This window comes from Rattus norvegicus, chromosome 9 (assembly GCF_036323735.1).
Source record: "Rattus norvegicus strain BN/NHsdMcwi chromosome 9, GRCr8, whole genome shotgun sequence".
Lineage (NCBI taxonomy): Eukaryota > Metazoa > Chordata > Mammalia > Rodentia > Muridae > Rattus > Rattus norvegicus.
This window is the reverse complement of record NC_086027.1, coordinates 21,513,859-21,531,475: the sequence shown is the minus strand read 5'-3', so window position 1 is coordinate 21,531,475 and position 17,617 is coordinate 21,513,859. Positions and strand designations below refer to the sequence as shown.

The following is a 17,617-nucleotide window of genomic DNA, read 5'->3' as shown; positions in this document are numbered from 1 at the left end:
TGAGACCCACAGCTGCCCTGAGGAGGGGCAGAGCGCGTCTACTTTAAAAGGGAAACACAGGGTTTTCTTTCATAAAGTGACGCAGCACTTTTCATAAAGTGGCACACACCCTTTGATCCCAGCACTTGGGAGGCAGAGGCAGGAGGGTTTCTGTGAGTTCAAGGCCAGTCAGGTCTACACATTAAGCTCCAGGACAGCCAGGGCTACTTAGTTTGTCTCAAAAACAAAAAAAGTTAAATTCCGAATCAGGCATGATGGTATAGTCTAATGCCAGCACTAAGGAAGTAAGAGCAGGCAGGTCCCTGTGAGCTCCAGGCCAGCCTGGTTTACAGTGGGACCTTGTCTCCATAACAAACAGAAATAAGAAAGCAACTGTACTGAGTACTAACTGGTGATCCTCAGCAGAATGTATGCATGGGGTGATACATATAACTCTTCCAGCTTCTCATGTACACACATGTGTGTATTCATACACACACACACACACACATACATGTATATATGAACTGTTACTGTATGTGTGATTACTGAGGATTGAATTCAGAATTGCTGGAATAATTTTAAAATAAAAAGTCAGAAAACATTTCCCTGGGCTTTTTAAAAGTAGCATTACTCAAAAACAAACTGACAAAAGAGTCAAATTCGTTTCTATAAAGCTCATCTTTTGTTTGTGAGCACTGCAGAGTACCACGTTTTGTAAGCAGTAACTTAAGGGAGATGCTGACCACAGATGTGTTTCTCCAGTAGAAGGCATACCCTAGAGGTAAATTTCACAGAGGGACCACACAACAGAGCCATTCCTCCAGAGGTGGCACTGGACCAAGTCCACTTGTGTCTCAGGCTGAGCTGTGATCTGTCACACCTGTCTCAAGCTAATGGCTCCAATTACTTTCTGCTGTTTGTGAATTAACATTTGTGTAGTTGAGCGTGCACAGACCTTTAATGTTCTTATGTTAGAACCCAGGAGCTGCCGCCCACACGCAGTCTCTCTAATACAGTGTTTTTCTACCAGGTCACTGATACAGACAGACAAGGGGCCTCTGGTACTGGTCTCAGTGTGAGCCATCAGAGCCCGTGCTGTAAAAACTGTTACGAGCTGTCATTCACTACCACTTAGTGAGGGCAGGGTAAGTGGAAAGGCTGCACGTACTTGAAATCTTCTGCGTGAAGGTGAACGTCTGCACGTGCCCTTCCACAGCATTCTCCAAGTGGTGCTTCTCTTCCTGGAGCGCCATCCCAATCAAATGCAGCACCTCAAGCAAAAACTCCCATGTTTAGAAAATAAAAAGTAGAAAAACCAAAACACAAGTATATATTTAAAAGAATAAAAATATTTATTATTGAAGAGTGTCAAGTCAGAGAGTAAACAGATAAGACCAACTCCTGGTTGCTTCTTTAGTCAGAGAGGTCAGGTTGGCACCTAAACAGAGAGGTCCTGGGAGAGAAAGCTAGCACTCCCAAGTCACTAGGCAGAGAATGGAGTCCTGAGGTTCTCTAGGGCTACTGCTGTGACACACAATGTATGTATAATGTATGTATAACGTATGTATAGACGTGCACATCTCTAGCTCTCCCTCAGACCTGCACTAGAGCCTGTACTAGCCTCTATCTAGACAACACTAGGGAGGAAAAGCCCTACCTAGGTGATCAAATTCAAGACTGTGGCATCTAACTCCCTTACCCATCCTGACACTATCTAGTTCCCATCTTCTGGGACTCAATTTTCTTTCCAAAATATCTTAATGTAATTTAATTTTATGTGTGTGACTTCCTGCATGCCTGTGTACTACATGTCTGGTGCTTGAGGAGGCCAGAAGAGGGTCCAATCCCCTAAAGCTGGAGTGCCAGGAGTTTGTAAGCCACAATGTGGGTGTTGGGAATCAAACCCTGATCTTCTAAGAGCAGTAAGGACCTTAACCACTGAGCCATCTCTGCAGCCCCTCTGAACACTAACCCCAACGATCTGAAATACTTTTCTCTTGAATGCTACAGTTTCTCACAAACTATTCCTCGTGTGTCTGAGAGCAGCAGAGGGCACTGAGCCTACTGCTCTGTGTTCTTTGCACAGTTATCTTGCCTCCAAGGTGTGAAGGAAGGGTGTGAGCTACTCTAGCGTTCTCTCCGTGCAGGGCAGCTGGCTGCCAAGGCTGCTAGACAGGCCTGTGGGATGGACAGACAGCCTGCACACAGGACGGACCCTGCATTCTAACCCCATCACTCCCTTGGCTATTTTTTCACATAGCAGTGGTAGTGTCCCAGATAGCTGCCTGCATTTATATCTTAAATACGTGTTTACAGAGGGGAGGGTTCCACATTTTAACCAATGAGGCAGTAAGCCTGCTGAGACAGTCCAAGCGTGGCTACTGAGAGGAAGGCTCGCCTTCCCTCGGACTCTTGGGGTGACTGCTCACATTGGAGTCTTGCAGGGAGCCCCTCAGGGACTCTGCCATCATCTGTACCTAGAAACAGACTGAGGTTCTAGGTTCTGGAGGTACAGCCTGGTGGAGGCAGGGCAGAGAGGCAGTCTGGAAACTGAGCAGTAGATGAGCCTCGCCACTGTGGGACAGACAAAGCAGGAGCTGGTCATGGAGTGTCTGATCCGACACTGAAGACACTAAGGCTGTGACGTGAGAGTGGCTCTGTACTGGCCACATTTGGTTACTGGAACCTAAGTATCCATGGGGACACCGATGAGCTTTAAATGAGGAACACACGTGAGAGCTTTTACATCGCCAGCACCCTAGACTGTGCAAAGGCTGGAACAGGAGGCTGGCCCAGGCCGGCTGGTGGGCGACCACAGCACCACCTGGCATGAAACATCCAGCAGCACGCAGTCGTCATCAGGGACAACAGGAGAGGCAGTGAAGTACATCCCATGGCCTAGTTCCTCTCTTTACTGACTGACTTTTTCCCCAGCTACAAAACATTCAAACTGTACATAAACCTACCCTTTGCAGCATAGACTCTGACCAGGCAGACCCATGGCGCTCTACAGCCCACTGCAGTATTGTTCCCATGATGGACAGCATGACATCACACTGCAAGATGTTAACCAGGCTCCCGAACAGAGGGCAGAACGGTGGCAAAGCCGGAGGAGGAAGTGCTGGGAACAAAGGGAGACATGTTTACAGGAACTATCCCTCTCAGCGGCCCCGCCTCTGACTCCTCTGTAGATTCGCGGTGTCAGCCTCATACCTGTCTTGTCAGGAACTTCTTTTTAAAAAGATGTATGTATGTATGCATGTATGTATGTTTGTATGTATGTATTTAATGTGGACTTTTTTTTGCCTATATGTGTGTCTGTTTAGAGTGTTGGATCCCCTGGAACTGGAATTACAGACAGTTGTGAGCTGGGTCCTCTGAAAGAGTGGCCAGTACTCTTCCCTGCTGAGCCACTCCTCTAGCACCTTGTGAGGGACTTTTGATGGTCATAGAGGATGTTTACTAGCCCTATCCTTTGGCTCCATTCTCCATTCAAATGCACAAGGACAGCTGTATATTAAAAAGAAAATACTCACAACCCCAGCTATAAGAAAGAGCCACTCGTATCTCCATCAGTGTCTCAAGATCTACAGAAAACTGCTGACCACAGAGTGACTCAGTACAGACTTCCTTCTCTCCCAGTGTGTATGTGGTGTGTGTGATGTATGTATATGGTATGTGTGTGTATGTTATGTATGTGTATGTGGTATGTGTGTGTGTGAGAGAGAGAGATATGTGTGGGTGTGGGTGCACAAGTCTGTGGAGGCCAGAGGCTGACCTTGGGTGCCTTCCTTGATTACTTTGTGAGAGGTAATAGACACAGACGAAGGCCAGACCTCCCAGTCCTTGGCTAGTCAGGAAGCTGTGTTGCTCTGCGTGTCCCTGCCTTTGCTGGGCCCTGCTTGCTCACGGAGCCACCACACCCACCGAGTTTTTATATGTCTTCTGGGGATACAAACTCTTCTCTAGCCCACTGTCTCATGAGCTAAGCTTTCCTGGAGCATCTTTCGCTTCTGTCTGTGAGACAGGAGACAGTCGGGAGGCAGATGAATGGGTAAGAGGACTGAAGAGGGCTGAAAACCTATTCTTGGCCCGACTTCTGTTCCTGACTGAAACCCTTACCAGAACACAAACAGTACCACTGGGAATGAAAGGGGTCGGGGAAGCACTGAGGCACCTGCAGGCAGGCACTGGACAAATCAGGCCAATGCAGCCATTTCCAGATGTCTGGGGAGGGAACAACGGTCTCCAGTGTGCAGAGCATCTTAAAACTGCTGCACTTGGGGTTGGGGATTTAGCTCAGTGGTAGAGCGCTTGCCTAGGAAGCGCAAGGCCCTGGGTTCGGTCCCCAGCTCCGAAAAAAAGAACCAAAAAAAAAAAAAAAACAAAAACAAAAACAAAAAAACAAAAAAAACAAAAAACTGCTGCACTTGTTATTCCTCAGAACAGGAGAATGTTCACCTAAAAAGCGTAGAGTTAAATTGTCCACCTCACCATGGAGAGTCATCATGGCCAAGAGAAAATGTTTTTGAGGAAGAGATTGATGTGGACTTTTGGAAAGATTAAAATACCTGTATCTTCTTTATTTTCTCTTTTCAACTTCCGCTGAGCTTCCTCCGCCTAAAGAAAGACAAAGTAATATGGATAAGAATTACAATACTTAACAATTCAGGATGCGAGTCTGTCTTCATTTCTTAGCATCTGTTTTTAACTCTCCCACCACCCATTTTTATAAAGATAGGAGGGACCCACACAGCCCAGGCTGGCCTTGAACTGACCTTTCTGCCTAGGAATGGCTTGGGTAGAAGGCTTCTACTTCCACATGTTTAGCTTCCACCCCCAACCCCATATAGCAAGGTTAATTCTTTTTGTCAATGAACAGAATCCTCAAGTGTGTTTCTTTAGTGCTTCAGATCCAAGGCAAAGAGGTACAGTGGAAACTTAACTTAGGCTTGAATGCTATGCAATGTATCTAAACAAAATAAAAACTTCACAATTTTATTTTTACACCATTTATCAAAAACATATGTTAAAAGAAGAATACAAAACAGGGCCAAAGTGCATATCAGCCAGTACAAAGCTGAGTGTGTCAAATGGGCTTGGATCACGGCACCCGTTGAAAATCTGTTTTCAGAAGCCATGAGAAATGAACGGGGAATGGACGATAGTGGTGGAGTGCTTGTCTGGCACAGGCATCCACGAGCAAGGTCCCGGTATGATCCCAGCACAGAGAAGTAAATACACAGATGAGGTCAGGAGCGCTTATGTGCATCCGGCTGTATTCATCCACACACAGACACTGCAGTGCTGAAAGCCCTGCCCTGTCACACAGCCCTGCTGTGTTACTCGTGTCCTCTGGGACCCTTCCCTCAGGCTGTGAGAGTTGCTCCCTCTAAGAAACCACACTTAGCAGCAGCGCCTCCCACTGCACTGAGCTCCCCTTACCTTGGACTGCTCTGCCCTGGAGAAATGATAAAAATACAGGTTGAACTCTTTGGCACACTCTGGCTTCAGCTCGTACATGCCTCGTCCTGTCAGACCAGGTTTCCTATTGGGAAGAATGTCATTAGCAAAGTCACACGTACCAAGAGAAAGACAGGAGATCTCACGTCTACATTTTAGAAACTGTTCTGGGGGTTGACGTGCGTGACAGTTCGTATCCAAAGCCCTTGCAGCAGCCATCTTATCCAGCTCCTCCACTGTGAACCTGTCCAAACTACATAGATGAGTGTGTAGAGACATAGCCCCAAAGCCCAACAGAATGGGGCTCAAAACTGCTGCATTTCTAAGCCACAGAATACCAGCAGACATGGTATCAACTTTTCTGCTTAAACACAGAATATACATGGTGTTAACCTTTCTGTATTAACAAGAAAAATACATGGTCTGTCTTTAGAATTCATAAAGACATTGCAGCTACAGTGTGGCGCAAGAAAAAGGAGGATAAAAAATTACCCTGGGGCTGGAGATGACTTAGCAGTTCAGAACAGTTGCTGCCTTTCCAGGGGCAGCTTCCAGTGCCCATGTCAGGTGGTTTATGACTGCTAACTCTAGCTCCACGGATCTGTGTACACACACAAACACACACACACACACATACACCACACACACACACACACACACACACACACACACACACACACACACACACACCACATACCACACAAACACCACACACACCCTGATCTTAAATACCAATGAGAAGTCTAGTCCAGAATTAAAACTTGAAAAGTTCTGCTACCCTCAAAACAACCCTTGGTTGTCTCAGGAGAAACACATTATGAAGTGATTATGGCTGAGCTTGGTCCCTGGAACACACTGTGGAAGAGAGCTGACTTTAAGTTGTCCCTGACTTCTGTACGTATGCTGCAATGAGCACAGGTGCACAGAACATAAATACATTTAAATAAAACTTTACAAAGCAGGTGTTGGGGATTTAGCTCAGTGGTAGAGCACTTGCCCAGCAAGCACAAGGCCCTGGGTTCGGTCCCCAGCTCCGAAAAAAAAGAAAAAACTTTACAAAGCATTCATGAACTCACTTGAAATGTGCTACGGTCTCGATGACACTCTCCATGCCGGTCTCCTTGTTCTCCTGGAGAACAGAAAACAGGGTGCTCAGCAAACGGATGGCAATTGCTTGTCCCGGGACCTCACAGTGACCTGGGACAGAATGCTATCCACCGATTTTAAAGACTGGAGATTCCACAGCAAGCAGAAGGCCAGGACTAAACACAGAGAGCAAGGGTCTGTCTAACTGAGACCCTTGGTCCAAGAAGCATCCCTGTGTCAGGAAAGGGTCAGAACACGGTGACTAAGCAGGCCACCAAATTAATCAAGGCCTAGACCTGTACAGCCCTGGGCTGTGTAAAAAAGTTTAAAGGCTTCATCTACTTCAACTCTGGCAAGAGAGACAGCTCAGCAGTTAAGACCATTTATTGCTGTTCTAGAGGACCTGAGTTCAATCCCAGCGCTCACATTAGGTAGCTCACAAGCATCTATGACTCCAGCTCCGGGGCTCCAATACTGTCTTCTGGGCTCTTTGGGTATTGTACTCACAGGTGGACACACACACACACACAGACACACATACACATAATTTAAAACAAAAAGTAAAGCAACGAGCAAATGCATTGATGCCTTAATGAAAAGTGGCTCTTCTCATCTGCGTGAGCTGAAAACCTGGAAAGCCCCAGAGCTGAAAATTATGTTGCTGAGAGCCTAATGGCCTTGGGAGAAAAACAGTTATATTTCAACCTACGAATGTCCTTATACCAGTGACTTTAGTCACCTCAATGCTAAAGAAAAAGACTTTTCCACCAGATGATAGTGGTGCACGACTTTGATCCTGTCCCCACGGAGGCAGAGAGGCAGGGTCTCTAAGTTTGAGGCCAGCTTGGTCTACAGAGAATTTCAGGACAGTCAGGGCTACACAGAGAAACCCTCTTGAAAAATGGAAACCAAACCAACCAACCAAACAAAAGACTCTTCTACATCTGAGTAGGAAAGAGCCCTGAGAACTCGTGTCTAACTCATCTTAAGTGTGCAGACGCTTCCTCCTCAATCCAAAGTGTCATGTGCACCCCTGGGACTTCAGAAAGACCCTAACATGCCCTCTTTCTGTGGATAAAACCATTTAGCTTGCTCTAAGCACCATGTTCTTTGGAGTTCTCTCTCCTGCCCTGCCTCCCAGTCAACGTTCCCGACAGTCTCCTCTCCCGACAGTCTCCTCTCCCGACAGTCTCCTCTCCCGACTACTCAGTCTGGAAGACCCCCACCTGGAAACTCTAGCTCCTACCACGTGGGAAGCGCATGGGGTGCCCTGTGCATACTGCTGGGTAGGAGCTCCCTGCTCCCCTCTAAGAACTTACGTCTTCGGGCAGAGACTTCACCAGCTCGCTGTGCGCCATGGGCTTGATGCTCAGCTGATGGATAATCTCCCGCTTGATTTCATCTGTGGCGCCCACCTGTCCAACCCCAGGGCTGAATCTTTCTCCTGTCCAAAGTGAAAGGCACACACACACACGTTACAGCCCCACAGTACTTATGACAGACTTCCTGTCCTGCAACAGAATCCACCCTCTGGGTCACTCTGTTGGTTTTCTGCTGCACTTGAGTTGATGCCGACTGAGGCTTCGTGGTGGCTTTGGAAGACAGAAGGGTGATGGGGCAGTGGAAGTCACACCCTATCTCCTCTGTGCTTCTGTTTCGGACAGGGCGGACCTCGCCTCGAGACCCTCTTCATTAGTGCCATCCCTGCCAGCTGGATTGGCCACAGAAGGTCTGAACAGAGGGGTGAATGACAGAGCAGAAGGGATAAAAGACCTGGGAAATCAGGGCCAGAGGACGGAGACATAGGTAATAAACTGACATCCATGAGCCGCTGGTCTTCATTAACTTGCAATTGCCATCTTTGGAGTCAAGAAGACATTTATACCAAGAAGCAAGAGAGAAGGAATGAAGCAAGGATTTAAGTCCTAGCAGCTCTCTGCTCACTGTCCTGTGTGCTCTGGGTCCCTCCCCAACTAAGGGACAAGCTCAGAGCCCGCTGTGGTCGACCCCGCACCAGCAGGTGAGGCGGTGTGAACTCACCGACGAGCATGATGATGAGGTAGAGCATCTCTTCTATCAGAGTGTTGTTCTGCTGAACAACGTCCTACGGAGGAGGATTGGGTCAACAACACTTGCACTGCTGCTCAGCACCAAACAGGACACATGGGTTTTGTGGCACAGGCTCTTACCTTATGGGTAACCTCGGAACTGAATCTCTTGCCGTAGTCAGGCGTGCTGAAGATCTGATAGAGCTCAAAGCGGCTGAGCATGATCATCAGGAAGTGGTTTGGATCCATCATGGAGACACCTGTCTTTTTTGTTTGTTTGAGGCAAAGGAGAAGAGGAAGGTCAGAAGGGACACTCGTTGTTAGTGAGAGATGTTTAAGGCTGCACAAAGAAAAACCCCAGCTCACTGACCACTATTTCGAAGAAAAATGGACACCTACTTAGCCACACCCTATATCTTGTGGCCGCCAAGAGGGGACAGGAATCTAAGCTGGTCAAACTATCCACACAAACGACCCTCCCTTAAAACACTAAACCCAGGAGAACCACATGGGCTATTCTAGCTCCTTCCTGTCTGACAGTCCCCGGAAGGACATGTCTATGAAGTCTGTTGTAGTTTCCTATCAGAGCTGACTAACAATAGGAACTGAGAGGAATGTCAATTAAGCTCCTAGTGTGTAAATACATAAACTATTACTGAGACCCTTTTGTGTAGCACTCCATTACAGCTCCAGGATAGCGCCATGATTACTCCACGACAGCTTCTACATTAGTTTTAATTTTCTTTTTAATGCCATTTTTAAAAGTTCTAAATCAAACTGGATCTCAACAGCTGGGAACTGAAGTACAGTTCTCTGGAAGAGCAGCCAGTGCTGGATCGTATCCATGGCTGCCGCTGATACTAAGTCTCTTTGAGACAGGGTCTCATTACGTCAGGCTGGCTTCGAACTCAGAGATCTTTCTGTCTCTGCCTCCTAGGCCATGGGATTAAAGGTGTGTGCCATCAGCCAGTCTATTTTAGTTCTGAGAATTTTATGGTTATGTCCATCTGTGTCTCCAATGTGAGTGCTGTGTCTACATCGAGCAGGAAGGAGCTGGAGTCCCGGGTGCTTATGGGCTGCCGATGTGGGTGCTAGGAAAAGAACTCGGTTTCTCTGAGGAGCAGCAGAGCTCTTACGCACTGTGCCGTCTGTCTAGCCAGAGTTTCTGATTCTAGCAGTGGTATCTGGCATGCCGGACCCGACACTGCTCTGGAGATGGGGTGGCAGCGTTCTGCAGCTGTTGACCTTGAGTGGGTAGTGTTAGTGGACAGGGCAGGCAGGATTCAGAGATGAGCAGATGAGTGTTAAGTCACTGACTCGGTGGAATAAGACTCCCCGTGGCCCTGAGGTCAGGGCGTTTAACTCATTACCTGAAGCATCACTATGTCCTTGTCGAACATCTCCCGCCTGCATTTCACATTATGGTAGTAATAGATCTATAAACAATAATTATTTATGTTATCACGCATGCTGATTCTTATAGTCAAATAAAAAAGATTTTCATCTTACTACACTCTGACATTTTTGTTGTTGTTGAGGTTACTGTATAGGTAGATCAAGCTAGCCTCAAATTCACAGATCACAGATTCCCCGTCTGTCTTCTGAATACCCGAGTAAAGGCATGAGCCTATCACATCTAATTTTCTTCCTGCACTTATTGCTCATGCGTGTCTGTGTGTGTGTGTGTGTGTGTGTGTGCACGCGCGCACGCAAACGAGTGCATATATATACCAGGAAGGTCAGAGGACAGTTTGCAGAGTAGGTTCTCTTCTTTTGCCACATGTGTGGTTAGTTTTCCTGTCAACTTGACACGAGCTAAGGTCAGAGAGGAAGAAGGAACCGAAACTGAGAAATGTCTCCACTAGATTTATGATAGATGTGCGAGGACCCGCCCACTGTGAGCAGTGGCCCCGCTGGGCAAGCGGCCTTGGGTTGTAAGCAGTGCTCCTCCATGCACTTGGATTCAGCTCCTGCCTTGACTGACCTCCATGAGGAGAGATCACCCCACTCAAAGCTGCTGTTGGTCATGGCAGTTATCACAGCAATAAAAAGCAAACTGGGTCAGTGTGGATGCTGAGAACTGAACTAAGGCTAAGGTCGCCAGGTTTGGCTACAAGTGCCCTTACACACTGAGCCACCTCACGGGCTCACACACCCGGTGTTTAACTTAATGTAAGCAAAAACAAATTTTAGTTTTTACTTTCCAACTTTGTTCTAAAAACTGTTTCAAGTAAATGCTAAGAGCACTGGTGTTCATCTCCACATTCCTTGAGGAAATGCAAGAGATCTAAGGAACCTTGGCTTAGCTTGCATTGGATTTTTCTAACAATTTATCAGATACCAAACCTTTTTGTAAAGAAGATTTATGTGTGTGTCTATCTGTCTGTGCCAAATATATGTGGTGGGCACCCTCACAGGCCAAGATAGAGGGTGTCAGTGTTCTCTGCACAGGCAGCAGCACTCCTAACTGCTGAGCCCTCTCCACATCCCAGGTTCAAAATGGTCAATGGCTAAGTCCATTTAAAACTGTGAAAGCTTTCTCAGAAAAGCTAATGAATGGAATCAAAACACCACAGAATTAAAAAACAAAACCCACTTACCTGGTTTACTAGAGAGAAGCCATTTCTTCTCCACATCCCAGCATGCACTTGGGCACATAAGACAAGACATCTAAGAGGATGCTCTATCAACATGGGTGGGCTCAGTTCACTCTGCGTGTTAAAAGTAACCCAGCTGTTAACATCTGCAAAAGGCCCGGTGGCTGACTGGAAAGCTTAAAGAACATTCTGTCAGACTTGCTCTAAGATGTCTGTGTGACAGTTAATTCTGTGCTAACTTAGCTAGGTTATGGCCAGCTCCATCTATTGGAGGCCGGGAGGCCTTCTTCATCAAGGTTGAAAATGGCCATTTATCAACATCCTCTATAGAGACCGGAGGTAGGCTTTACTGACTCAGATGGAGTTAGCTGTAAGAAAGTAAAGTTTCTCATGGGTGGGGCACACACGTGCTGTGCATGTATGGAGGTCAGAGGAAAGCCTGGCCAATCGGCAGCTCTTGCCTTCCGCTTCGTTTCCAGCGGGCTGTCACAGCTGCTGTGGTCTTGAATGTCCCTGGATTCTCCTGTCTCTGTCACTATTACAGACCCATGTGCTCCTGCACACAGCTCTTCGTGGTTCTGGTGAGCCACACTCTGGTCCTAACACTTGTACAGTGAGCACTGTCCCACTGCGTCACCTCCCCAGCCCCAAAAGCATGGTCACTGAAAAGGAATTCTTCCTCCAATGTCAGATGTCCTCTGGGCTCTCCTGACTCCTTTCCAACCCCATAAATGCATGAGGAAGACCTTAAAAGCAACCCCTCAGCTCTACTCCCACCCACGTGTACACCCACACAAACTGGACTCCCCACCCCCACCCACCCATAGGCTCCATTTCTCTGGAGAACCTAAACTAATTCAAGTTTGTTTCAGTTTGGTTTCAAGTAACACACACATAATGCCTAGATGTTCTGTTTGATGTCAAAGCCACTTACTAGAGGTAGGAGCTCGGGGAATTTATATGCCACTTCACTTTTGCTTAATAACACATGCAAACCTGTGTGGGAGAACAAACACAGATGGTTTTCTGTAGGTAAAACTGGTGTGCAACTGGCTCCAGGATCCCTCGGCCTTACCAAACCAGCCTTGGGCATGAACGGATTACAGATTAAGTTATAAATGACCTGTATTATTAACAAAGCTTATCTACAAATATATACCACAGGGCGTTAGAACTCACCTTCCTCAATACCGCTGACATTTTAGAAGCAAATGCTGGATGTACAGACAGGCAGGCAACCAAACCAATTTATACCCATCAGCCAGTATGGAGTTACTGCTCAGGCCACAGGCTTCATTACTGCTAGAAGCTGAGATCCTTCTAGCAATGGAAGAGAGGAACTGGCCCTGGACTCACTGTCTACACTGACTGCAACCTCAGAGCTAAGCTCCCTAGACTCTCCAGGTTATATCCCCGTCCACGAGAGGAGCAAATTCAGCTCAAGCTCGGGGCGCTCCCAAGGCTACTGTTTGGTCATCCCTCTGACACACAGTACTTGTCAGGTCTTGTCTGGCCTGAGGCTTCCTTCTGTGCTGGCCAGTTCTTAGCCTGTCAAAGCGTTACGGCTGAAGCACCAGCAGCTCCCTCTCCACCTTGACTGCCAACTCTGCTTTGTTTGTTCTGTTCCGAGACAAGCTCTTGCTACACAGCCCTGGCTGGTCTGGAGTTTGTGGTCTGTCCTTCTGCCTCTGCCTCCCAAGTGCGGAGGTGACAGGCATGTGCCAAGCCAGCTGCGCAGACCTCAGTCTGTTTACTGTGTCCTCTATTCTGATTTCAAACACCCAGGGCAGGCAGGGCTCATCCACTACTGGGAGCTGAAGATGCCCACCTTTCAGGAGGTGAAGATGCAGAGACATCAGTGTATTTGGAGCATCAGCTTTCACTGTGGGTAATGAGTCTCAGCTTCTACCCAGACAATCAGGTTTTGGAAAGATGGCTGGGCAAGTCACTGAGTGCTTCGGTCAGGTCACTAATGACCAATGGTTTAACTGCTGAAAGCAGGAGGGGCAGGAGAGCTCTTTCCTATGGTCAGAATGTTATCTCTTTGGTTCTTCTGTCCTTTATCCATTCCCTCCCTTCTTTCCCTTCCTCTCTCTTGTTGGTTAGGGACAGGTCTCACTCTGTAGTGCTGGCCTTGAGTCCACTATAGACCAGGCTAACCTAGAGGTCAGGTAGCCCTTCTCCTCCCAAGTGCTGAGGTCACTGGTGTCAGCCAGCACCCACAGCTTGTATTATTTCACTATTCAGATGTTTGCAAATAATGCTCATAAGCCTCTCAGTGGAAGGGACCTCACACTCCCTGATGAACACGGGGTGTGTGTGTGTGTGTGTGTGTGTGTGTGTGTGTGTGTGTGTATGTGCAGGGGCATCAGCCAGAGAATGTGAAGATGCTCAAAATAGGCCTTTCAGAATGGAAGGAGTCATTAATAGTTGATCCCATGACATGGAAGCAATAAAAGTCGATTCACAATGTAATAATTTGGATAAAATGGGCCAATTCCTTGGATGATATTAACTGTCAATACTCACACGAGGAATGGATAACCTCAACAAGGACATGGTCTATCAAAGGAGTTGAATCAGGAATTAATAACCTCTCCAGTATACAGTTAAGGAAGCTATGGTAATGGACTCTCCAGTTCCCCTTCAAGTTTCCGAGCCACCATCATTAATTACAAGCTCTGTGATGGTAAACAGGATGTCCATATTTTCTAAGTTAAGAGTGAACTAAGGAAACACAGTGCGAGCAGGATAGGAATTGTCTAGAATCAGGGACCCACCAGGAAAGTTAGGTGCATACTCACAGCCTCTGGCTCTTGCAAAAAATCAGTTTTAGACAGTGCTGTGAGTTTTAAGTGACTTGTAAATCAACGTGAGATCAGTAAGGCATTCATGTGTAACCTTCTGCTTAAAAGGTTATTGATCAATAAACAATGAAGAGCTTACAGAGAAAAGCCATGGTGCTTGGATTTATTAGCAGTGTCTGAAGGTGGGGGGTCAGCGTGACTTCCAACAGACTGAGCTCAGACACTAGGATGTGATGTGCCGTAATGTCAGAATAAGTCCTGCTGTAACACGTTACATGGATCCTGTACCCAAACCCCTCAGAATGTCAGCCTGGCTGCTTTCTCGTTCTGCCACTGAGGTCTGTATGCCTCAGTCCTCCCACGTATGGATCTACTGTAGTAATCTCTACTTCACAGCAGGGTGAACAGACAGGTGAGCAGAACTCCCAGGAGAACGCCCAGCACACAGTGGATGCACAAATACCACAGTCACTTGGGGAGACTTTAAGGTTCTTTTTAGGGGAGATGCTTTACCTGCAAGTAAGCGAGAAATTGGGAGGTGAATGCTAACTTTTTCTTGGGAAACACAGTATCTGATCGTTTCCACCGAGTGTCCACAAATACTGAGTGTTATTGGCTGTTCCCCATCAGTAAATCCCCCATGACACTGCATCAGCACAGCCAGGCATTTCTTGTAAGCTTCAATTAACACTTTTTCCTAAAAAAGAGGTTTGCAGCATAAGTTACAAAAGACTGGGTTGCTACAACATTCATTTAGTACCTCAAGTAATAATATAGGCCAACCCAAACTCAGTCCTCCCTCCCAGAATGCCACTGTCCTCTCCCTAGTAGATGGCATCACTTATCAATAGAGCTGTGGAAGTCAACACGTTACCAGTAATGTTCTTCACCTCAGTCCATGCTGTCTAGTCTATCATCAAAGTGACAACTTTTTATTTTCAATTTCCCTCAAAACTAGCTACTCTCTCATTGTCCAGTAACTCAAAGCACTGTCTGCCATGTCTCTGTTAAATGTTTTCCTCCAACTCTTGTCCCATGCATCCAATCTCCCCAGAGAGTAGTTCTTAAAACACAAATGGACCACGGCACTGCTAGGTAGACACTAATGGCCGCCAACCTCAACTAGACTGTGACTCACATGACCTCCACAGTCCAGACATTAGGTAGCCCTGCCCACCCCATCCTCCACCTCTGGCTCCTTGAAGAGCCTTCTCACAGCTCCCAGACAAGCACAGGCCTCTCATCTCACAGCCCACTGTAGTTGCCCTTTGACAGAAACCCTTTTGTCCCTGTATGGTAGGTCTTCATACACTGTTCAAGTCTTGTGGATGCTTCTCAGACCTCTGACCTCTTTTTGATTAAAGGTCAAAATTATTTTAAGTCACAGGATAAATGACCAAGAGTTATTTTTGGATAAAGATATGCATTATTTTGTAAAGGCTTACTGTCCGGAGAGGATTCTGGAGAAAATAAGCATACTTAGAGAAGGGTATACACCATTTCCTCCTCACTTGATCACACCACACCCCACAATTTGAGCTTTTGAGCCCTTGCTGAGTGTGCCATGAGCTCCGTTTACAAGCACTTCCTCACGTCTCTTACCCCCCCAAGCTTCTGCCTGCACCTCCCTTTCCTTCGCAGCCCCCACAAGAAGGAACTCACGTCCAAAGCACACCAATCCTGCACCATGGAAATCACGTGCGTCAGTTTCATTTGCAGCGTGAAGGCCGCCTCCCACTCTGGCTCCATTTCAATGTGCTGTCCTACCTGCCGTGTGATTGGATCCATTCCCTTAGAAAGCAGAGAGAGTGGAAGAATGAGAGCTAGTTTCTTTTTCTGATCCAGAAACCTAAGGAGGAGTTCAATAAAAAGGACAAAATAGAAAAAAGAAACCCCAGGAGCGATGCATAAGAAATACAAACTGATAAAAAGACTCTTCAAAAACCATAGCATCAGGGGAATGTATGTACATGTGTATGTATACATGTGTGTATGCACATACGTATGTCTGTACGTATGTATGTATGTTTGAGGCACGGTCTCCTTAAGCAAACATGGCTGGCCTGAAGCACATGGCCCGCTGCTGCAACTTCCTCCAAGCTGCCATTACAGGTATGTGTCCCGCTCCTCCATGGGCTCTGTGTGCCAGTGATGGCTGAGCCCAAGGCCCGCAGATAACCAAGCACATGCTTCAGCAGACTTCCATCCTCTGCCCTTTGACAGGCTTGTTTGTCACTCAACATGAACATGCAGCTAGATTAGAAGACAGGTTTATACTCACTAACATGTAGCCCACAGTGCTAAAAGCACCAGAATGAGGCCAGATAAACAAACATCCTTTGATACAAAGAAGTGTAACTTAAGAAAGAAACTAACTAAACTATCCTGGTGCTTAAGAATCCTTTACTAACAGAGACTACAGAACACTTCCAAGTTTGCAAAAGGGAAGAGCCAATCTTGATCACCCCTTGAACAGGACCACAGGACCCACCACAGTTCTTCCTAAGTGTTTATAGAGAGATCCCCTGGCTTCCGTCTTCCAACTGCCTACACACTGACTGGTTTCTGCTCCTCCACTCTGATTTGCATATAGGTATGCTTCACAGAGACTAATTAGGAAAAATATTAGTAATAAAACAAGGGCTATAGAGATGGCTCAGCGGGTGGCAGAGCCTGATGTCACTCTGAAACCCACATGGTAGTAGGAAAGAACAGATTCTCAGTGTGCTATGGTGTATTCCCCAGCGCACACACACACGCACACACACACACACACACACCCCTTTCACAACACAAACAACCAAGAGGCTGTGAGTTTAGCCGGAGCTAGGCTTTGTGACAGAACGCCTGTCTCCTGTCAGTGCACAGAGTCCTGAGTCTGATACAAGCAAGCATCAGGAAACAACTACAGTTTCTGAAATAATGAAGCATTATACATTTCCAAGTATGTCGCTAACAAACAGCCACACAGAAGGCCGTGCGACCTCTTAGCAGTACTTACGAGAACCCAAATGTATTTTTTACATTAACAATTTTTTTCCTTCATGCATTTTGCTTGCACCACATTCATGCAGTGCCCACGGTGACCAGAAGAGGGCACTGGCTCCGTGGACCTGGAGCTACAGATGGTTCAGAGCTGTCAAGTGGACGGAAAGTAGGAACCTAACCTGGTCCTCGGGAGCAGCCAGTGCTTTAACCTGCTTAGCCATCTCTCCAGTCCCAACCAAAACATCTTTTTCAAAAAAAAAAATCTTATTTACAACTACTGTATTTTGTGCAAGGACAGTGGGCTCAGGACTCAGGCCATCCGACTTGACAGTAAGCACTGTCATGGACTGCTCCATTGAAACATCTCTGCTGGTTCTCAGGGGCTCAATCACAGAGGAATGTCTCCACCCAACTGGTCTTTTGGACATGTGCCCAGAGTGGGGTGTGGGGCAGCAAACAGAAATATGTTTAGTTTCCACAAACCTGCATGCACTTCAGTAATTCCAAGAAGGCATCGAAGCCTTGCAAGAACTTCTGCCTCAGCTCATCTGACCACTCCGTTGGTTTGCTGATCAACACATACCTACACAGACAGACAGCAGGGGCTGTGAACACAAAACACTGGCGTTTTACAAGCTGTAATGGG

General features: G+C 46.9%; 1 protein-coding gene across 8 annotated transcripts in view; it reads right to left on the bottom strand.

Annotated features, from left to right (window-relative positions):
* The window catches only part of Ubr2 (ubiquitin protein ligase E3 component n-recognin 2), a 79,879-nt gene that overhangs the window by 28,461 nt on the left and 33,801 nt on the right, over positions 1-17,617 (bottom strand). For 5 of the 8 annotated variants that reach the window (XR_010054612.1, XM_039083816.2, XM_063267355.1 and 2 more), the window contains exons 13-26: positions 17,455-17,554; positions 15,646-15,774; positions 14,497-14,680; positions 12,111-12,172; positions 11,180-11,290; positions 9,950-10,015; positions 8,721-8,843; positions 8,572-8,635; positions 7,851-7,975; positions 6,522-6,574; positions 5,428-5,530; positions 4,554-4,602; positions 2,949-3,103; positions 1,151-1,253 (exon numbers count right to left, since the gene is read on the bottom strand). Coding sequence is in view for 7 of the 8 variants with exons in the window: in XM_039083816.2 (XP_038939744.1) it covers positions 1,151-1,253; positions 2,949-3,103; positions 4,554-4,602; positions 5,428-5,530; positions 6,522-6,574; positions 7,851-7,975; positions 8,572-8,635; positions 8,721-8,843; positions 9,950-10,015; positions 11,180-11,290; positions 12,111-12,172; positions 14,497-14,680; positions 15,646-15,774; positions 17,455-17,554 (1,427 nt within the window). In the remaining variant the exon portion in view is untranslated. Of the gene's footprint in view, positions 1-1,150; positions 1,254-1,311; positions 2,557-2,948; positions 3,104-4,553; positions 4,603-5,427; positions 5,531-6,521; positions 6,575-7,850; positions 7,976-8,571; positions 8,636-8,720; positions 8,844-9,949; positions 10,016-11,179; positions 11,296-12,110; positions 12,173-14,496; positions 14,681-15,645; positions 15,775-17,454; positions 17,555-17,617 lie in introns of those variants that run through there. The other 3 variants (XM_039083820.2, XM_063267357.1, XM_063267356.1) reach the window with 2 other exon arrangements.